This window comes from Spea bombifrons, chromosome 6 (genome assembly GCF_027358695.1).
Source record: "Spea bombifrons isolate aSpeBom1 chromosome 6, aSpeBom1.2.pri, whole genome shotgun sequence".
Lineage (NCBI taxonomy): Eukaryota > Metazoa > Chordata > Amphibia > Anura > Pelobatidae > Spea > Spea bombifrons.
The window spans coordinates 5,906,807-5,929,596 of NC_071092.1; the positions used below are offsets into that span (position 1 = coordinate 5,906,807).

At 42.7% G+C, this 22,790-nt stretch overlaps 1 protein-coding gene across 2 annotated transcripts; it reads left to right on the forward strand.

The window, feature by feature from the left end:
* Nucleotides 1-347: 347 nt before the first annotated feature.
* Nucleotides 348-21,763, forward strand: LOC128500308 (sodium- and chloride-dependent creatine transporter 1-like). 2 transcript variants are annotated; one of them, XM_053469415.1, is made up of 14 exons: nt 348-938; nt 9,506-9,745; nt 12,658-12,789; nt 14,264-14,540; nt 14,736-14,868; nt 16,428-16,562; nt 17,347-17,450; nt 18,092-18,216; nt 18,511-18,623; nt 19,504-19,641; nt 19,838-19,940; nt 20,371-20,471; nt 20,955-21,125; nt 21,215-21,763. In XM_053469415.1, exons 1-14 carry the CDS (start codon nt 899-901, stop codon nt 21,356-21,358), a joined length of 1,956 nt encoding a protein of 651 aa, XP_053325390.1. In that variant the 5' UTR covers nt 348-898; the 3' UTR covers nt 21,359-21,763. The 2 variants fall into 2 exon arrangements, with proteins under 2 accessions (XP_053325390.1, XP_053325391.1); XM_053469416.1 differs by lacking the exons at nt 348-938; nt 9,506-9,745 and adding an exon at nt 12,131-12,269.
* Nucleotides 21,764-22,790: the final 1,027 nt, after the last annotated feature.

The window sequence follows — 22,790 nt, forward strand, 5'->3', positions numbered from 1 at the left end:
GGTTTTACTGTTCCAAGAGCGTGGTAGATAAGTGGAACAGCCTCCCAGCAGAAGTAGCAGAGGCTAATACATGGGACAGGCATATGGCTCCTGAATCTAAGACGAGACCAGTGGCTGATTAAGGTCTGAGTCCTTACAGCAGGAGAAACGGGTAGACTAGGCGGGTGGGGGGCTGATCTGCCGGCACAGTCTAATGTTTCTAAATCAGCCTACGCGGGGTTAATTCTCGCTACGGTCTGGAATGACCGTCTCTGCGTTGTGAAATCGGGGGATATAATGTATGCGGGGATAATAAAGCGGGGCGTGTGAGAGCCCCCAGGCTGGCGATTTGTCGTCGGAGGCGGTGGGGTGCGGGGTCTCTGTTTTCTGTCTGGCAGGGAAAGAATAAATATTAAGAGGATTGTGATTCCGGCAGAGCGTTGGCAGGTGCATCTCCCTTTGTCGATGCCGCTCCGACAGCACAAGCCTCCGACCAATCAGGATCAGCCGGGAGGGAGCGAGCGAGAGAGCTGGGATTTTTTTTTTTTTTTTTTTCACCACCGTTATTTCCATTCTTTATTTGGAGACGAGTATCCAGTGGCTCGTGAGACGCCGTGTGCGATGGACGTTCTTCTCCGTTTCTGAAGAAGCTCTCCCCTCGCCAGCGGTCCGTTTGCTGACGCTTCATTCCCTCATTCGGAAACCTCATCAATGCGGTTCTTCAGACTCACGTTTAAGTGTTTTGTGGATTGCTTCTGAACCCCCTCCCCGGCTCATCGAGGTTCTCTCTATCTTTTTTTTTTTTTTTTTGTCTTAAGACTGAATAATAAAAAATAAAGAAAAGTAAAACCAATTTTTATTTGCTTTGAAAAAAAAAAAAAAACACAAAAAAAAAACAGAAGAAATCTAAACATCAAAAATGAGAAGTATACCAACGACTCCGAAAGAGAAGCACGCAGGTATGTTACAATGTTACAATGCCCTTATATATATATAAGTAATAAAATAATTATATACAGTAATAAAAAAACATAAAAATAAATAAGGGTCATCTGTGTGCATCAGAGATTCTGCCATCACGTAACATGACCGTTAACGGCGTGGCACGCTATATAGTATATAATATATATAATATGTATATAGTATATATCATATAATATATATATTATATATGGTCTTTGTATACGTGGTTTATGACATCTGCGTTAAAACAGCATTTAATTACTGGAATTGGTGTAAAGAAATGCGATATCTGATTTATATTATATTTATTTATATATATATGATGTGTAGATCTGATTTGCCTCCAGCCTGATTTGTGTGTGGATAAAGGAGATTCTACGGAGCGTTATCTAGCAGCGCAGTACATGCGCAAAGCTCCCAGTTTGGTGGCCGTTTCCGCATATGCAGTCCGCATTAGTGTTTGGGGTGGGGGGGCTGCTTACGTCTGGATAGACACGTACGCACGTATTGTGTCCCAACGACTCCATTCAGAGGAACGGTGGGACGCCTGGATGCGCATGTCATCCGCTCCCCGTTCTGGAGTCTAAGGATTGGATCTTAAATTGTATTATTTTGTCGGCGGCGATTATTAATATGAACATACTATAGTGTTTAACACCCCAACCCCCCCCCCACACCGGTAATCCCCACCGGTAATCGGTAATCGAACTGCTGATTCTCATTTAACAAACATTCTTTTTTCGTGATTTAAAATAAATACAATTATTACAAATGACTCTTGTGGCGCATCCTGGAGGTAATTGATCTATGAAAGAATTGCGACGGATACAAAATATTCTTTTTTTAATGTAACATAAAAAATCCTCCCGTAGTATTGCGCATGTTACGGGGTATGAACCCCATGTCCATATGAAACGTGCATTGCGACAGAGCCTTGTAATTACCGAGAATCCTATCAGGTTAACCCATTGGATGCCAGCACCACAGGTATAATCCTAACCTGTCGTATTCTGTCCCCCTTTTGTTTGGCCGAGTGAATCGTTCTTGGTTTTTGTACCACCAACTAATTTAATGAGCCAAAAAACATTTTGGGTGACCTCCCAAGGATGTTAAGAACCGTTATTAAAAATACAGTGTAGATAAGCTTGACTCTCCGCTGAGCCTCGGCCCCTACGGGCAAGGCGGGCACCATAGAGCCTTTTAACCGAAGTGCGGAGGTGTTTTTCATCTAAAAAACTTTCGGCCGGGGCTCTAAGAAGGTCGTCATGTTTTGTCCCCAAAATTGGCTTTGTAGTCATCTTCCCTGTAGGAAGGACGTTGGCTTTCTCAAGGTCACCAAATCAAACCCAACAATGACACAAGGTTTGGACGTGCCATGGATGCCACTGCTGATTTTAAAATAATTTCATTTAAAGGATATTCCCCGTATGCAACGCAACCGGGGTTATCTCACATACCTCCTCAGACGTGGTTTGGAAAGAGCGTTCCGTCTATACCTACTGCTATTGTCCTTTCTTAACCGTCAGATCAAAATAGAACTATGATGTAACCGGCTGGCGGTCCCCAAAGATTCTTAATGATTATTACTGCAAAGCACAAGCTTCCACCAAAGTCAGAAGGTCGATGGTCAACACTGCAGCTCGGCACTTGGGACTGCATTGAGACCACAGTCAGGAGGCGCATGTACAAACGTCCTCATTGTATTAGGAGCATAGGAGGTGGGTAACAGTGTGTGTCGTCTCTCACTCACTGAGTGGCCATTGTTCCTCTACGAAACAACACCGATACACTTAACCTTTGGAGATCCAGAGAGTTTTAGCACAAAAAAAAAATGCTCATGAATGAGCGCGATCGATGAATGATCGTGAACATGTTGGCCCGGTTAACGGTGTCCCAACTCACTAAGGAGTGGAAAATGATCCTGGGATTAAGAGTTAAAAAGAAAAGGAAGTCAAAGTTGAGAAGCCTTGCGTGGACCTGATTAAGGAGGCGGAATGCGTCAGCACTCGTTGCTGTGTCTAGGTCATCCCGACAGCTGTAGGTGGCTTGGGGTTTAAACAGATAATGACCCTGTAATCACTAACGCGATATCATTCGTTTATTTACCAGGAAGGATGTCTTAGTGTAAAGGTCTGCGATATATGCGCCGTTTCCGTGTGCTTGCTGGTAATGCAGTTTGGATTTGTTTGAGGTCCTACCCGTGGGAAATGATGTCTTGGCCGAGTGCCGTAAGAGATTTAAACAAAATGTTAAATTGAATTTTGACCTCTATAATGCATCCTACATTGCTACGTGTGCTCATTTTCCTGAGACATGTCTGAAAAAAGAATGCAAGAGCAAAGGTGCATAAAATTTGACTTCGGACTTATATCTTTGGTATATATTTGCTGTTTCCAGCCTGGGAGGAAGCTATTTCCCTTCGCACCTGCTCACTGGAGCACTTCCTGAGTAGGATGATGCCGTAGGACACAACTGGATGTGAGGAGCTTCCAATGATAATGTTCTCCTCCTGCAACCTTATGCATCCCCAGCATCTTTTTTTGACCCTTAAACTGATCACTCTGTAATAATAATTGGAACAGCGGATACATTGGATTTACCATATTTCAGTAATTTTAATGTTTGCCTGCTGCAAAACTCATGGCAGCTTGGGTTCCTTGCTTGAGAATTCAATGGTGGGATCCAGGGGGCTTATCCATCATCATCTCATTATCTCCTCATATAATGTGCACCGGGGCGTCAAATCGCAGGCACCAGAACCCCTCATTCTCTTTGGTTCCAGATCCCAAGTGGAAGGAACACAGAGGCTCAGCCTGGCCATCTGCCACAGCTGGCCACTGCCCGGTGAGCTGCTGGCCGACGGTGCCACTCACTCCTACCTCTCCCACTCCAGTAGCAAACTGGATATACGTGAGCGCAAGAACATAGCGTGCAGCTGGGCATATATAGCCATCGGCCACACAGGCGCCCACTGGCCTTAAAGTGCCAGGGCCACCATGTCATCTCCCTGACTACACAAAAATGTCGATCATTAGCGAAGCGTGTGAATCTTGGAATGTTATTAGGTACCTGTAGATCCTTCTTCTAGATCCCTTTCGCCTCCTCTATCTAGAGTAGTGTGGAGTATGCCAGAGTGAGTTTGAGTTCTTCCCTTCCATGTTGGTTATTCTATAGCGCGGATGTTCTAGATGGCCAAGACCACCTTTCTCCTCCGTCCTAGTGATTTCACTATGCTGCCTACATCTGTTTTCCTTCTCCATCCTATTTGTTCTATCGTGTTATATTATATAATATATGTTATATTGTGATAGCACAGCCCGCAAGGTTTTCAAACCGTTCCGTCCGGCAATTATTTTTATATATAAAACCCTGCTATCCGTTCAAGGTGATCCGATCATTAACGCTGTCCTTGAGATAATTTCATTCAAAAGACGGCAAGAGGGCGCAGACAAATGTATCCAATTCACCACCACCCCCCCCCGCCGTGATAATATTCTCTCCTGGCTCTGGACGGATTGTGTGTGAATTGATAATCGCCTTCGTAATTCCTGCCGGCGAGGCTCACGTTGGTTCTGCAGTGGGTTTTATTTTTTAGTCCTCCCCCGACGTGTGTAGGTGTCTGTGGGCTGGCTGCGTGCCATGATTTAGGGCTTGAATGATGAGTCACTTCTCTGCATTGTGATGTCAGAAGAAGCCTGATCCTGGAACGAGCTTTGAATACAAATGATGGGGGAAAGGAGGCCGTTTTCATAGCCAAAGCTGCCAAGGTCATCGTCGGCTGCAGCGATGACCTGCAATCCAGAACGTCGGTCGTCACCGAAGCCCACGTCTTCTTTTTTTAATTGTTCTGCTTGCGAAGCCTTTCTGATTTTTCCCATGTTTTCGTTGATGTTTTCCTGTGATACTTCCCCGGAAAACGATGATCATCTCCCAACCCGACGGAGACGGACAATTCTGCTTCAGGGGTTATGGTCTTCAGCAAGATCTTTTTACATGACCCTGTGACTTATTGATAAGTAATTAGGTAACTGCGGCATTTATTGAAATAACTGAACATTTTTTTATTCTGATTCCCTCTTTGATGCCCGAATCACTTTTTCCTCCCCCGATCCCCCCCCTCTTTTCCAGGAGCTCAGGGTTCTAGAACCCTAAAAATCTCAACAATATTGACGCAAACTGCGGAAACTGTGTCCGTTTTTGGGGCCTCATGGTCATACCTGGGAACTTTCTCAATGAGCCGACCCTGAGTTTTACGAAATATTAACCCTTTAATAGTCCATAGCTGAGATTTTATGTAGTAGCTCTCAAAACGGCTCTAATATCATGGAAACCTTGACTTTTTTATGAAGGGTAATAATAATAATTAATGAAGGATGTATACCGCGGGATACCTGATATTCCCAGAGTTAAAGGGAACCACGCTTTACTTTGAGATCATTAGGCGCCATCACTTCATTTGCCAAATTCATCGACAAAACTATTACCTCCTCCTTGATATTTGGTGTAATGACAGATGCTGTGATATTAGTGATATAGTACGAGCGTAATAAAGCCAAGGATAGCTGCGGCCCGTATCTGGAACGCCTGTTTACCAGGAGATTGGGAAGGAAGCAGAAGATATGTGTTGCTTGGAAGCAGATCCCTGTTGCGCTGCTATTTACTACTCAGTAATTAAAATCTGTCATTGTGCCATTGGTTTCATTAAAAGAGAAGAATGTTGCGTTTTCTTTTTTTTCAGAGAATGGGATTATTTTGCCTCACCTGGAAATTAAAGGGTTAAACCCATTAAAGGGTGATGCCCGAACCCCCCCCCCCTCCCCTGTTGGGATTGGTGAAGTAAACCTGGATTTGCTCTCTTTCTTCCCCGCTTGGGTTTAGGACTTCTGACCCCAGGTTGGACCCTTCTGAGTGTTTCACGGTTAATAAGAGACGGCGGGCATAGAAACGACAGCGAAGATTCTGGGTTGTAATTGCGTTATTTCTCCATCCATTTCTGTAATTTCATAATAGAATCATTTCATGATGTTCTCCTAAAACATAGTGAACCTGATATAGATAAATCACGGAGCGTTGACCGTAGTTGAGAACCTCCGATCTTTTACCATAGAAAGGAAGATTTGTTACCCAAATGATTCCATAATTCCCATAATTCCAGTTCCAGTTGCTTATTTCGAATGTCCCCTGGTACGTTAATACGGTGTGCGGAATCCCGGCTCAGACAGGCATGGCCAGGCTCTACATGATTAAACGAGCACTCATATCAATTACGCCAGCAGAAGACCATTTTACAGAATCCTCTTAGCAGGCCCCGGGAGGCACTTTATCACATAGTCGACGTATATATATATATATATCGCGCATGTCTGAGGCTGCTGATTGGTCAAGAGGCTAAATGTAGCGTCTACAGGAGCTCGTTAAACAACCGCAGAGAAATGTAGTCGAACCCCTTTAACCCCAGATCTTCTTTGCTCAAAGCGCACATGCCATAAGTCATTCTTAAATAAAGGGCCACACTATTTTAGTCACTATGAAGTCTATTATGATATATTATGATATATTATAATTATAATATCAATCTAGGATCCTTTTCCTGTAGATTCACTACTACGGGAAAGTAAAAGCTCTAGTTGACCATAAGGCAGGAATCAAAGAAGCAAAAAGGAAGATGTATCTGCTACAGTGTAGCAAAGAAGAACAATGAGAACATGTCTGGGTGCCTAGAGGAACATATTGCCCTTGTGGTTAAACAGTTCATGGTTTAATAACACTCCAACACTTTAAGTGTGATCATAATTTAGGTTTTTCCGTGTGAATTTGGTCCAAGATGTGGTATAAGATGTCCCAGAGCAGCCTAGTCTCTTATTTACAAGATCCACTGAAAGAAAGGGTTCACAAAGTCCAACAATAAAGGTCCACTCATGTCAGCATATGTTCATTAACAAAGGGACTTGGCCCTCAAAACATTCACTCATTAGCAGCACTCATTGAGTAAACGCGGCACAAATGCACCTTGACTTTTGGAGTGGGCCATACCATTTCTTTCTATGGAGGTTGGATAGGACAGAGGACATTAGCAGCAGTAACCTAAGGAAAGGATCCTTACAAGTGTGGGTTTGCCATTTTCTACATTGTTGGTCCCAGAGAAGACATAGACCCGATCGTACCAATCAACATGTGACTCCACAACCACCATAAGCCAAGGAATTTAGTTGACATATGATGTCATAACCTGTTATTCTATAACAAAGAGTGGGGTGCGGAAGACACCAATACTGAGTTTTCTTACTAGGCCATTGAGAAAATGGGTTCATAAAACACATCCACGTTCTACATTTATTTTGGGTAGTTTTACTGTAAATTGTAGTTGGATTAAGTTTCACATCCAAAGCCTTCCTGACCGGATTCTTGTTACCCATGCGCCAATTAGGAGATAATTATTAACCAATCGGCTATATAATGACATCAAGTAATTTCCTGGCTGTACAAGGAGGAGAAATTGACGTTACTGTGCAAAATCGTCTGATTAATTAAGTGGAGATTTTATGTTTCGGACTGAAGACTCAGCAGAGCTGAATAATTACTGGGGGCACCTTTAAAAAAAATGCTGGGTTATTTCTTTATAGTTATAAAGCAGCAAACTGACAAAATTTTAATTTATACCACTGGGGGTTATATTACTGTATACAGCGCTGGGGGTTATATTACTGTATACAGCGCTGGGGGGTTATATTACTGTATACAGTGCTGGCGTTATATTACTGTATACAGTGCTGGGGGTTATATTACTGTATACAGCGCTGGGGGTTATATTACTGTATACAGCGCTGGGGGTTATATTACTGTAAACAGCGCTGGGGGTTATATTACTGCATACAGCGCTACGGGGGTTATATTACTGTATACAGCGCTGGGGGTTATATTACTGCATACAGTGCTGGGGGGTATATTACTGTATACAGCGCTGGGGGTTATATTACTGTATACAGCGCTGGGGTTATATTACTGTATACAGCGCTGGGGGTTATATTACTGCATACAGTGCTGGGGGGGTTATATTACTGTATACAGCGCTGGGGGTTATATTACTGTATACAGTGCTGGGGGTTATATTACTGTATACAGCGCTGGGGGTTATATTACTGTATACAGCGCTGGGGGTTATATTACTGTATACAGCGCTGGGGGGTTATTACTGTATACAGCACTGGGGGTTATATTACTGTATACAGCGCTGGGGGTTATATTACTGTATACAGCGCTGGGGGTTATATTACTGTATACAGCGCTGGGGGGGTTATATAACTGTATACAGCGCTGGGGGTTATTACTGTATACAGCGCTGGGGGTTATATTACTGTATACAGCACTGGGGGGTTATATTACTGTATACAGCGCTGGGGGGTTATATTACTGTATACAGTGCTGGGGGTTATTACTGTATACAGCACTGGGGGTTATATTACTGTATACAGCGCTGGGGGTTATATTACTGTATACAGCGCTGGGGGTTATATTACTGTATACAGCGCTGGGGGGGTTATATAACTGTATACAGCGCTGGGGGTTATTACTGTATACAGCGCTGGGGGTTATATTACTGTATACAGCACTGGGGGGTTATATTACTGTATACAGCGCTGGGGGTTATATTACTGTATACAGCGCTGGGGGGTTATATTACTGTATACAGCGCTGGGGGGGTTATATTACTGTATACAGTGCTGGGGTTATATTACTGTATACAGCGCTGGGGGGTTATATTACTGTATACAGCGCTGGGGGGGTTATATTACTGTATACAGTGCTGGGGTTATATTACTGTATACAGCGCTGGGGGTTACTGTATACAGCGCTGTGGGGTTATATTACTGTATACAGCGCGGGGGGGTATATTACTGTATACAGCGCTGGGGGTTATATTACTGTATACAGCGCGGGGGGGTATATTACTGTATACAGCGCTGGGGGCTTATATTACTGTATACAGCGCTGGGGGTTATATTACTGTATACAGCGCTGGGGGTTATATTACTGTATACAGCGCTGGGGGTTATATTACTGTATACAGCGCTGGGGGTTATATTACTGTATACAGCGCTGGGGGTTATATTACTGTATACAGCGCTGGGGGTTATATTACTGTATACAGCGCTGGGGGGTTATATTACTGTATACAGCGCTGGGGGTTATATTACTGTATACAGCGCTGGGGGGGTTATATTACTGTATACAGCGCTGGGGGTTATATTACTGTATACAGCGCTGGGGGTTATATTACTGTATACAGCGCTGGGGGGTTATATTACTGTATACAGCGCTGGGGGTTATATTACTGTATACAGCGCTGGGGGGGTTATATTACTGTATACAGCGCTGGGGGTTATATTACTGTATACAGCGCTGGGGGGTTATATTACTGTATACAGCGCTGGGGTTTATGCAGAGGAGAAAAAAATTATGGTATTATTAGCATATTATTTATTAGTGGAAAGTCGCGGGTTGTATCTGTTGTCGAGATAATCTATATAAAGTAGAATAAAATGTCTTTTTGTGTCCTTTTCAGAAAAAGATGGATGCTCCCAGGCGCGAGAAATGGAGGGGACGGGAGCGGGGGAAGCGATCCCGGACGAGAAGGCAGTTGTTGCCCCTTTGGTGGCGCCTGCCATGGGTCCAGTCAAGATACCCATCCCAGAACGGGAGACTTGGACCCGTCAGATGGACTTCATCATGTCTTGCGTGGGATTTGCTGTCGGACTTGGGAATGTCTGGAGGTTCCCGTACCTCTGCTATAAAAACGGAGGAGGTAAACCACGTGTTCGCGATGGAGCGTTGAAGGTTACTTTCATTGAGTTTTTTGGCCCTTTAATATCTGCCATTTAACCGATGTGCCCCCCCACCCCAATTAAAACAAAAAAACTGAAGTTCCGATCTTCTTTCTGTAAAAATATGGAAATTTCAAACGATAAAGATAAAGATCCCAAATTATCCGGTATATCATTGCTTTTGCTGGGGCAATAATTATTTTTCAGCCTTTTTCGCCTTAATCAGGGGTTTTTTTTGTTTTTTTCTGGGCAATCGCTGCTTGTGTTTCTTTAATAAGACGCTATGACCTATATAAAAATGAGTAATCTGAGCCCGTTTCCCACTCCGCTCCCCCCCATCCACTTCGTAGACTTACAGAGAGTCACACGCTCTAAAAATGGAAATCTGCCGAGGGAAGAGGGAGGGAAGAAGGGGGGGGAGTGCCATCCGTCGGAGCTAATATGCCGAGATCTGAGCGGAACGGGGCGGACGATCAGAGAACCAGATATGGCAGCTCATATAAATTATACATTTTTGCTACAATGTATCTCCATTTCGTTTGCAACTTTGTTCCCTCCTGGTAATTTGCAAAACCCCCGGAAGCTGCTAAAGCACAAAAGAATATCGTTACATCAAATACTAGAACAGCGTTTATTCTATGGAGGAGCGCAAAATGCTGCCCCCCCCCCTCGCCAGCATGCAGACCTTATAGATGGGGGGGTGAGTTGTCCCCAGGGCCCACCTTAGGGTTTCTGGTGCCGTAGGTAACGTAAGTGTATAGATACCTGCCTACTTGCTTATTAGTGATATAGAGGAGAACCCAACTGGCTCAGCCCATAGGCAGCTGCCAGACGCGATGTATGGAACACATAGCTGCACACGCGTGAAGTTGGCGTGTCGAGTCACGTGAAGGATGACAGTTTTTTATGTCGTCCAAATTTAAGACAATTTGATAAACATTATATTCCTGAAATAATTAGGGGCAGTGTCTGCTTCATAGCGTTCTACGACGAGCCTTGAAAGGTGAGACCCCTTGCACGATAGGGTCCTAGATAGTTTAAGTAACCGTCGCCAATGCTGTGTTGCCTCCCCTGGACAGGAGACAGGAGGACAGGAGAAAACCATCATCAGATTCTGAAAGAGAAAAACGATGGTGGTGGGTCCACATAAAATGTCTCAGTGGTCTTCTATAAGCGTCCTCCATAATCCCCTAGAAAAGATTCATAAACACAGCTGGTTCTTGGCCATGACACCTTTTGAAGTACGGAATACCCCGTTTATGGACCTTGAACCTCCACTTATTGCTTCAGGTTTGAAAAGTCCTTCTTCTTCTTGGCTTGTTGAAAGTGAATAGGTTCAGTTCACCAACCCAACTGAGGTGGCCTTGGTGGGACATGGACAAGAAGCCACAGTAAAAGGTCCGTCAAGGACCAGGCGTCGGTGACTTTCTATTAATGATAGAATTATAAATGCTTTGCTCAAAAACCAAATCCAATAAGGACACAGAAATTCAACAAACAAAAAGCCTACATTTAAAAATGTGTGTAATTGTTGGCATTATATAAAACAATAAATAATATATATATAATAATAATTCCCTGAAAACGAGGAGGGACCCCCAAGGAAACAAATGAAAATGAAGGAGAGAGCTCCACATTTCCTCTCACACTCTCATTCACTCTCTCTCATTCTCTCTCTCACACTCTCACTCACTCTCTCTCATTCTCTCTCTCTCATGCTCTCATTCAGCGTCTCTCTACCTTCTCCGCTGTCTGCTTCCGTGACCCTGTCCATGACAAGAAGACAAGATGTGCAGCTGCGGAAAAGGAGACAGGGAATGAGAGTGCGAGAGAGCGTGAGTGTTAGAGAGCATGAGCATGAATGAGGAGTGATTAAGGGTCAGTATCAATGAATTCCGTACCAAGATGGAAAAAACCCTCTGAATTCATTATCAAATAGACGAAAGGACAAATTGTAATGTTTTTTGGTCCATTTGGTCTCTATTCTTTATAAATATTCTTCCTTCGTATCACACGGGCCTTATCAGAAGAACGATAACAGTTGATCAGGATTGGCTGCCAAACCCAATGAATCAAACCCTATTTTAATGAATTATTTAGCCTAATTACCGTGTATTTATCCTTGTGATATCGTAATCGTGCTGAAATAATGTGATCTTAGGTATATAATACAGACTGCGTATAATTTATAATAATGTTCTCATTCACTGTTTTTTGTTTGTTTGTTTTTTCCTTTTTTTTTTTTTGTTCTTGTTTTCTGACTGACCTTCCCATCCCCCCCACCCCCCCATGACAGCCCCGGCTACCTACAGCTCATGAACTCCGCTGTAATGGGTTTATGTGAATGTGGAAGAATTCAGCAGCGGATCTCCTGGGTTCAGGGAGCAGTGTCCATGGGGGAAAGTCATTGTCAGGTTCCTCCATGGTCAAAGTATTATATCAGTAATTATTAGATGATGGAAGCAGAATATTAAAACCCTTATTATATAAGAGGACAAATAACAGGTAAGAGCAGAATTTAGAGAAAAACTAGGTTTTGAATTAGTTTGTGGATCAGGATTTGTCAGATTCAAGGTAGTGATTGGACATGCGCCGTGATAAGAAGTCCTGATCGGTCCTTTAATTTATAATTTTATTTAACATTTGTAAGTAAGCGTGTTCCAAGATCTACATGGGTGTAATCATTTATAATATAGCGGTTCACATGAATTTGATGTGTGTTTAATGAGGTTTATATATATATAAAAATGGTAATTATTCTGGTTAAAAGCACGGAGCGTCCGGAGAGGTGGTTGCCGAGGCGCTCCGGTGGATTTTGTGTCTTTATTCTGTTTGAAGGTTGGTGGTCTCTGCTCCCCGGTAATGGCCGGACTCTGCTTTCTTGTCTACGCAGGCGTGTTTCTGATCCCGTATCTGTTGATTGTGTTTGTTGGAGGAATCCCGGTATTCTTCCTGGAAATTGCTTTGGGTCAATTCATGAAGCAAGGCGGCATCGCAGCGTGGAACATCGCCCCGTTATTTAAAGGTAACCAACGGTCACATATGACGTCATATTACGGCGCTGGGTGACCTAAAGGCACAAATTGGTTATACAGAGACGGAGGGGGCTTGGTACAGCTTCCTTGGTGGAAATCAGAGATCTCCCTTGTACCTGGCCCATTCAGCACACCATAAGGGGCAAATGCCCCCCCATCCACCAGGGTTTTGGGACGGGAGGACTGCCGGCTTAGACGGGGGACAACGCGTAGCTGCGGAACGGCGAAACCTTATGAATTATAGTTTATTTTTATTAGCCGGAAAGCTACAGGTTAGCTTCAGCCCGTCCACTTGTCTCCTTGTTATAATAGTTTAATTACACGTTATTACCCCGTATTAATCATAAATATTACATCCACCAATGTTTTCTTACACGCAATATCCTTTATTTATATTATGATTTGTTTAATGATTAAACCACAAAGGCCGTTTCCGATAGCTGTCCTGGTTGACAAATTTTTCAATTTCGATGATAAGGATATAGAACAGTAAAGGTTAATGGTTAGCTCACAAACAAATGCTTATTTAAGTGACATATTTGTGTTTTTTAATTAATTTTAATGGTTATTTGGCAGAAGCACGTAGGAAATGTGACTGATTGGGGAATTTGTACCGGGTGTATAGGGTCAACTCAGCCTTTGTTGCGAGAGAAACTCACTAGGGTTAACCCTTTGAACCCTATAAATCTCTTGACACCATTTTTATTCATTGATTTTTGTTGGCTGTTAATGATCGGAACCCCCATGGTGCTCGTGCGTTAATATATAATACTCACAATATTATTGTATATTCTTCATAATACTTTTGAGCTGTTAAAATATTTTTTTGAGGGCATGTCTGTTTAACAAAAGCATATCAACTTACAGAAGAACTGGATTAAAAGTAATATTTTCTTTTAGAAGCCAGCGGGGTTTGAGTTCTTTAAAAGAATTCCATCTGATCCTGACTTTCACCCAAATCTTGCTTTGTGAGAGCAAGCAGACAATTGACAATCTTTCATTATGTTTGTAACCTTTTATATATTTGTTTTAAATGTAAGAGAGAACATTTGTAATAACACAATAACGCAATAACTAAAGGAGCAGACGGTACAAAGCAAACCGCGAGGCCATGTGAACAATAATATAAAGGAATGGTTTTATTATATATATATATATATATATATATATATATATTTACATACTATATGGCCAAAAGTATGTGGACACCTGACCATCACACCTATATGAGCTCGTTGCACACCCCATTCCAAACCCGTAGACATTAATATGTTGTTGTCCCCCTTCCCCTAGGCTATAACCCTCATCTGGGAAGGCTTGCAGCAAGATTTTTGTAAGAATTATACTTGAATCCTAAAATGTTCATGTATTATTGTATTTAACATGCCTTCCAGATGTCCTTCTTTTGGGAAATAATTTGTATCGGTAGAAGTATGAGGTTTGACGGCTTATTCTTTCTGCCAGGTCTCGGCTTTGCCTCAATGGTGATTGTATTCTTCTGTAACACCTATTACATCATGATCCTGGTCTGGGGCCTCTATTACCTGGTGCACTCCTTCACCGACACCCTGCCCTGGGCCACGTGCGGCCACGCGTGGAATACCAAGGAGTGCACTGAAGTCTTCCGTCTGGACCATTGCATCAATGGGACGTCAGCCAACGTTACAAGCTCTGGAAATGTCTACAACCTCAGCTGTGATGCTCTTGTGAACAAACGTTCGCCTGTCATTGAGTTCTGGGAGTAAGTAGTAAACATGCTCATTAATATTAGTAGATCTGAGGTCTTCGTTTTGTTGACCTTCGTGGTCCATGTACAAGGTTGGGCCATGTCTCTATGGACCTGCTAGCGTTTGGCACTAATCTTCCATTGTGGACCCAGCAACCCTCTGTGGGCCAACCGGTTCTTATCTGCCTTGACCCTGTGCGTTTCTTCCAGGAACAAAGTCCTACAGATCTCCAGTGGTTTGAGCGAACCTGGCCAATTGAACTGGCAGATGATACTCTGCCTGCTGGCGACCTGGGTCATCGTATATTTTTGTATCTGGAAGGGAGTGAAATCCACGGGAAAGGTAACGGAGCTTCTTATAGATAAAGCCCGGTATATTCCGCTAATGAATGTTTCTTAATAGAACTTTTGCAAACAGCAGTATCTTCGGTCTTATCCATAATTATAACACGTGAAGACATTGCGGGCCCCTCAAAAGCAATGTACTAGGGATGATAGACCACCATCCTAATCAGTAGACCCCAACATGTAGCTCATGGCTAACCTTCGATAGACCAGCATACCCCCATGTCTGGAGAAGAAGCTATCTATCCTAGAACAACTCAAAACAATACTTAAAATGATTTCCTAATTTACTTCTTAATACATTTTCATAATAAATTAAAAAATGAATTAATTATAGGTGTCTCGGGAGCTTCCTTTACTAATGGAGCGAGGTTACCCTGAACCTCATCTCTCTGTGCCAATGATGTTATAATAGCCCTCTAGCCTAACAGATACATTTTCTTATATATCTATGGTATCAAATTATTATATAAAGTGCTACTTTAAAATTTAACCCATTATTTAAGATCTTAATAAAGCATCTTAATCATTGATCGTTGGATAGGGCTAGGAGGTTGTCCTCTCCCCGTCTGTGGACGGCCATGAAGATGTATAAATGTATCACTCATAAAGCTTTACTGATACACGAACCGCACTGTTGTTTGTTCTCGATGCAGGGGTCGGTCCGTGGTTTATGTCTAATAAGTGCTAAGAGGGAGAATCATACTTGATAAGTAATCTCTTTAAGTACTGAAGATTTTAGCCCTTTTTTTTGTTGTTGTTGTTGAACCTCCCCAAAGGCGCAATTCTCAGCTCGCTGCGCTCATTGTCATGTAGGTCACGAGCCGAGCTTTCCTCGGCAGGATTAATCACGTCGCTTCGGAGTTTAATCTCCGCAGCTCTGCCTCCAATACTAATGGGCTTATCAAAGGACCAGAGACGGGAAGAGGATCAAGTCCATTTTCATTCAATTGCTTGAAATAACGCAATGATCGATACAAAGTTACACCACAGACAGTAGTGCAGGGCCCGACGAAACGAATAATAAAATTGTTCTAAAATATGTTTAAATCTAATAGTATTGGGTCTGTTAAAGTCCCGACGAGACTCATTCATCTATTTGATTTATTGTTTAGTTTGGTGGAACTGTAAAAATGCAAACGTATTAAAACGCTGACCGAATTTAATGAAGAAAATCAATTGAGCCCCGTTTTTGTGTCATAAGGAAAAATAACGGCGGTTGTTACAGTCACCCTGCTGGTGGTAAGTGGAACAGCCTCCCAGCAGAAGTGGTAGAGGGTAATACATGGGATAGATATATGGCTCCTGAATCTAAGACGAGACCGACGACTGATTGAGTTTTTACATCAGCAACAAAATTTCATATAAATTATCCACGTTCCGCTCTAACCACCACAGAGTCAAAAATATGGATCTCAAACCCAAAATACCCTTTAATTTGTAGATCTGAAAAGTCTTTATTATTATTTTATTGAATTGCTTGCAATATCTTTTGTCAGGGCCTTTAAAAATGAATATTTAACCAACCGTGATCATTTTACTTATGTATTATTTAAGGTCGTGTACTTCACCGCTTTGTTCCCGTATGTTGTCCTGATAGTCCTTTTGGCCCATGGAGTCACTCTCCCCGGAGCTCTGGACGGCATTGTGTACTATCTTAAACCTAACTGGTCTAAGCTTGCTGAAGCTCAGGTAAGTTACGGCTAAGATTTCGGACAAGTTGTAAATCTGGTCTTAAAGTGAGCTTTTTGATGGAATGACATTTAAATTGTGTCTCGTAATTCCATTTGTCTGCTCGTTTTTCTCCCATCATCTATGTGTTTATCTGTTTATTTACCTCTCTTTATACTCTCTTCCCAAGTACTTTATGTCTCTTGATAGACGAGAGAAGGGGCATATCGCCCAATTGGGGATCGACGGGCCAGCAAGAAAGATCTCAGATCTTCCTTGTAACCAATTTACATCACGGCTTCTGAACTTGGCCGGCCCTGACTTCCATATTATCTCTTCCCCTACATGTAGGAGAAGACCCTCCAATTCCTTAGGGGTGGCAAAGGGGCACTTTCCTGGGTCAGGCTTTGGACAGTTCCCTACTTAAACACATCACTTATCCCAGCTGTGATTATCATAATTCTAGATGGGAATTCCCAGAACGGAATCATTTTTATTATGAATAAAATGATATAAAAAACCTAAATGTGTATATATATATATATATATATATATATATATATATATATATATATATATATATATATATAATGTTTTATATTTAAAGTGAAATATGCCTTGAATGACTTTGCCTCGGAGCTAAGATAATGAATGATGGATTCATTCCTTACATTATGCTCCTACTGTAGATGAATTCTGGAGCTATACTGCCCTCTAGTGTACAGATGGATTCATTGCAAATTCTTGGTTGAAGTGTAAATAATAAAATAGAATTTGCTTCTTTTCATCCATCTCTCCCCGGCAGGTGTGGATTGATGCTGGAACTCAGATATTCTTCTCTTATGCTATCGGGTTAGGAGCCCTGACAGCCCTCGGTAGCTACAACAGATTTCACAATAACTGCTACAGGTCAGTAAATACATCAGCGAAGACAAGATAAAACAAACTCAACATAGGGAAGGTTTCTACTTGTCTATTTTATACAAAAAGTAGCGGCTAAGATGTGGAATTCGCTGCCATATGAGGTTAGATGTAGAAGGAACATTCTTGATTATTATGTCCAGGAATCTCTTAGATCCAAGAATTTAAAAGAAATTCTGCAAAAAATTTTTATAGGTTGTTGCTTTGCTTTTAGGATGAAAACCAAACAATGTAGCAATGTTAGAGCGTCTTTGTTCAGGAACAAGCGGCTAGTTGTCTTCTCTCTTGCATTTTGTCTGAGAAGGGTATTGAGAGTATATAGATGCCCAGGTAGATCTCAAAGGGTCCACCACTCTTGTACTCATCATAGCTGCAGACAGAGCTTCCAGTAATCATTAGAACCTGTAGGTCCACCCTACAATCATTACTTTGTTAAGCGTGTGATGGGACCTGACAATAGTTAGGATTTAATAGCAATGAGAAGATGTTTTGGAACAATAGGTTCTTAGGTTCTTGGGTTCATTGGGTTATTTGGGTTATTTGTAAGCCCACGAAGACAGAATATGTATCTGATTTTCATGGTGTTGATGACATGATTCTGATATATTATGTTCTTTCTTCCCAAAAAGAGATGCCTTCATACTGGCTGCTATTAACAGTTCCACCAGCTTCTTCTCCGGATTTGTCGTCTTCTCGGTCCTGGGCTTCATGGCCTCTGAGCAAGGAGTTGACATATCAAAAGTCGCAGAGTCCGGTGAGTTCTGGAGATGGAGAACAAAGAAGAGGAGCTAAGCTTTGCAGCTGGCGGCCTTCCATTTCCGTTGGCTGAGTTGAGGTCGTAGCAACCCAGTAACCGAGCTGGAACGGGGCGAAACGGGGAATCTTTTTAACTGACAATACCCTGGGAAAAATGCATGAAGCTAATCTTAGACATTAAAAAACTAGATATTTGGGAATCTATTATCAGGCTTATGGTCCTAGCGAGATATTAATAGTGTTCAAACAGTTCTAACTTTTGTAACTGGTTTTCGCTGGTCTGATTTCCCAGGTCCAGGACTAGCATTTATTGCTTACCCGAAAGCTGTCACCTTGATGCCCTTTGCACCGATTTGGGCTGCTCTGTTCTTCTTTATGCTCTTAGTTCTTGGCCTAGATAGCCAGGTAGGTACAAAGAATTTGGGAGCGGGGTAGAATAATATTTGTCATTCTGCTGAACCAGCTCGTTGGGTCAGGATCCGATCCAGTAACCAGTTGCTTCTTCCCCACCTTCCATTTTTTTTATTCCACCTCCCAGACGACTAGGATATAATATATATTATATATATATATATATATATATATATATATACTTTATGGTTTCAATTAGTTCCTATGGTAACCCAGATTTTAACTTTTTTACCTTCTTCACCTTAAACTAACCCCTTACTCCATCAGATGTGCCCAGTGGGGGTATAGGCACTTTTTTTTTCTAAGGATACCTCAAAATGGGATATTAGAGTTTTCTTCCCCAAAAATATCTGTTAAGTCCGTAACGTCTTCCTGGGCCAAACTCAGCTTTATTTAGCACTTTTAGGAAGCAGTTCAGCTGAGCTTTCAAATTCTCGCAAACATCAACAAATGCTGACCTTGTAGGACTCAGAACGTGGGTGTCCATGTCTATCCTTGAGGTTCTAAGTTTTCAGATATCATACGGTTACCCAAATAACGTTTGAAGGTTCTCTGGCCCTCAGAGTCCGAATTCAGGCATTTCTGACGTACGTTTCTGATTTTTTTCTAACATCTCTATGTGCTGAGCAGAATTTGCCCCGTTCCAGGAAAATCTCTTTTCTTCACTCTTTCTCTACTCTTATGTGGACCTCTGGCAGAGAAGATATTGAACCCATCACGGGGCAAAGCCTGACAAAGCAGAGGTGGAGAAAAAGATGAGACCTCAACGAAGCAGCCCCTGCAGAGGAGCTTTGGGAATTAGGGAACTAGGTAGTCTATCTGGATTATCCATGCTCGCTAACGCAATGCAATCTTCTCTTCTGTCCCTAAACAGTTTGTGGGGGTCGAGGGATTCTTAACCGGGATTATGGATTTATTTCCTCACCCTATTAATGGCTTTGTGCGCAGGGAGGTCACCGCTGCACTCTGCTGCCTCTTATGTTTCATCATTGACCTCTCCATGGTGACCGAGGTGAGTGTGAAAAATGGCCTTCAAAACTGTGCCCTACAACTTATTGAAGCCCCCATTAGACCCAAAGTCTTGGTTTATGACCTTAAAACTTGATCCGGCGACCCTAAGAGTCCAAAACAATGTCCCACGTCAGCCTTCGGTGTCGTCTCCTCCGAAACGTTCTGACACGTCTTCTTCTGTGAATGTTTCACGTCAGGGCGGGATGTACGTCTTCCAGCTTTTCGACTATTATTCAGCGAGCGGCATCACTTTGTTGTGGCAGGCATTCTGGGAATGTGTGGTCATCGCCTGGGTTTATGGTAAGATCGCTCAGAAAAGTACGATTTAATACAATTTTCTTGTAACAAATATATATATTTTATTAAAAAAAAATACCATATTAAACAATAAAAAATACAATAAAAAGACGACATAATATTTCCATACATTAGTATCCGTATGCTATATTTAATCTATAATGTATATCATGTACTAAATCACAAACCTCAATTATACAGGCAATCAGGCAACAACAATAATTGTATCTGCCATCACAGAAACACATTTCGTACCCTGGTTGTCGTTCCTTTGTGTCATTATTATTGTTTATTGTTTTATATAGCGCCATGATATTCCGTAGCGCTGTACAATGGGATGGGTATTCCTTAACCCCATAGAATATTATTTGATGCCCGGGATTCTGGGTTTAATATCCGGATTTCCATTAAAAGTTGTCGCTCTCCGTTGCAGGTGCTGACAGATTTATGGATGACATTGCCCGGATGATCGGTTACAGACCTCTCCCTTACATGAAATGGTGCTGGTCAGTGCTCACACCTTTAGTCTGTGTGGTAAGGTTGTTTTCAATTTGCACCATTTACACACTCCATACAATGTATCCTTTAAGAAACAAGATGTTTTAAGGGGGTGCTGCCAATGGTACAGAGGGGGTACGAGCCACCAGAGGCAATCGGCCTGAAGAAGGCGCTCGCGAGAAATGATACACTTTGTGTCAAGGTTCCAACAAGAATTATTGGAGAAGAACATCCGTGGTCTACAGTTCCATACCTGGGAACTCTCGTGATACTTTGCGTAGGATACAGTTAGTAAAACTACATAGTAGGTAAAACCATGAGAGGGACCACAAACTCTATTTTCTTGGGGCACTTTGGACATTTTAGGTGATTTCCTCTTTATAATCCAAGTTATTTAGCTGTGAAAAGCTGCCCCATGAATGGAAAGTCAGGAAGGACGAGATGATTTGGCAGCAGAAGACACCGGATAATAATAAAGTTTGGATAAAGCTGAAGCTGTTCTTGTTCTTCTCTCTCCAGGGTATCTTTTTGTTTCATGTTGTCAACTACAAGCCGCTGACTTACAACAAGTCCTATGTCTACCCTTGGTGGGGAGAAGCAATCGGCTGGGGCCTCGCGTTGTCATCAATGTTGTGCATCCCGATGACCGTGGTGATCAAGCTTCTTCGATCGAAGGGATCCCTGCGGGAGGTGAGCTTGGGTTATAATATATAATATATATAATATGTAGATGTCCCTGATGTGTGCGGAAGTCAGTCTGACCTGTTGATCCGTTACAGCGCTGGCACCTGTTGACCACCCCAGTTTGGGGTCACCACCATTTGGAATATCTCACTCCTGAGGCCGAGACCAAACTTCTCCCACCGGATTCCCTGATCACGCTCAGCAAAGAGAAAGCCACCCTGTTCGAGACCGTGATCTGATTGGAGCGCGTCGCCGGCTCACCCGGTTTTGCTTGTTGTCTTTTGTGCCAATCCTACCATTTAGTTCGTTCGCAGCTTTTCCAAAATGCCGCAGAGCTGATAAGGTGACATCGTGAAGAGTAACATTTTTGGAATATTCTTGTAATTGATCCGGATCTTATCTTGATGAATTAAAGGGATCCTGTTCCATAAACAGTGTTCACAGTGAGAGTGTAGATCCTAACTAATCTATCCGCACCCATAAAACTATAAGCCTACACGTAGATCATCATCATGTTCCTTGACCCCATGCCCGTTATGACATTCCTATGTGCCCACGCATGCAAATGAGCTGCTGGAATCCATCGTCTTTCCTCCGCATGCGGTGCTCCGTGAAGATGTTCTAAAAAGTTGGAACTAAACTTTTTAAAGCGCTTTTTTAAGTCACTTGACCAAAACAGATCCTCGCAGTCCTGCAAGTCCAGAAGACCTGACCGGCTTTGTTCAGGCTGTTTAGTAACAGGGTCCCCTTAAGCCAAGGTTGGAAGTATGGTGGGCTGTGCATGCTTCAGCCTGGGAGGGTTGATGCAATATTTACAAAAGGCAGGATAGAAAGGGTTAACACACATCCCGTGATACAGAGCCTCTAGCTGTGCTGTGTGCAACTGCCAGCTTAGTGCCTGGCTGGGAGTCTTCAGATTGGTAGTCCACAATACATGGGATGCCGGAGCATCCCAGTGTTAACCCCTTAAGGACAATGGACGGTCCCTAAACCCATTGAAAACAATGCATTTTGAGCCCGTACATGTAAACATGCGTTCCATAGTGATGGCGCTGGGTTACCAAGGGTTAATTCCAAACGTATCCTGCCCGCGCTCTGAAATCATATCACGGACACTCTAACTTTAACACGTGACTGGATAACCCCTGAGATCAGTGCCGGATACACATCATGGGAGTTGTAGTCATAGAAACGAAAGCACCAGAGGTTGACCGTCTCTTTTCAGGGCAAAATGCGGCACTTTTTCACCCAACCCCATCAAACAATATCCTGGCAGCGGGATAAGCCATGCCACGGGTCCCCTGCTTTAACCATGCATGCACACAGGTTAGCGCTGCATACGTGCGTCCGGTGACCGTGCGTCCGGCGCGTGGCCCCCAGTTTGAGTTTCATGAGAGGTGAGGCCACAGCCGCTGAAATTCCCAAATCCTATGTTTTAGGGATCACCGTAGTCAATAGTAACCAGAGATTAAATAAACCTGCCTTTTCTGTAAATCGTGGCAGTATCCCTATTAACTTCTGGGATAATTATCATTATTCCTCCCCGTTCAATGTCCGTTTTTCTCTTTGGTAAGAGCTGAACAGTCCCTTATTATTAAACAAATATCTCCTAAAATGATTTAAATTGAGGATTCAAAACCAAAAATGTTTAAGTAGCCCGACTAAACCACC

What these genes read in the sequence shown, in the direction of transcription:
- LOC128500308 (XM_053469415.1), top strand. Translation starts at nt 899, where the DNA reads ATGAGAAGTATACCAACGACTCCGAAAGAGAAGCACGCAG. An exon ending in CATCGCCCCGTTATTTAAAG is followed by an intron (nt 12,790 to 14,263) that starts GTAACCAACGGT and finishes TCTTTCTGCCAG; the next exon opens with GTCTCGGCTTTGCCTCAATG. An exon ending in CTAAGCTTGCTGAAGCTCAG is followed by an intron (nt 16,563 to 17,346) that starts GTAAGTTACGGC and finishes TCTCCCCGGCAG; the next exon opens with GTGTGGATTGATGCTGGAAC.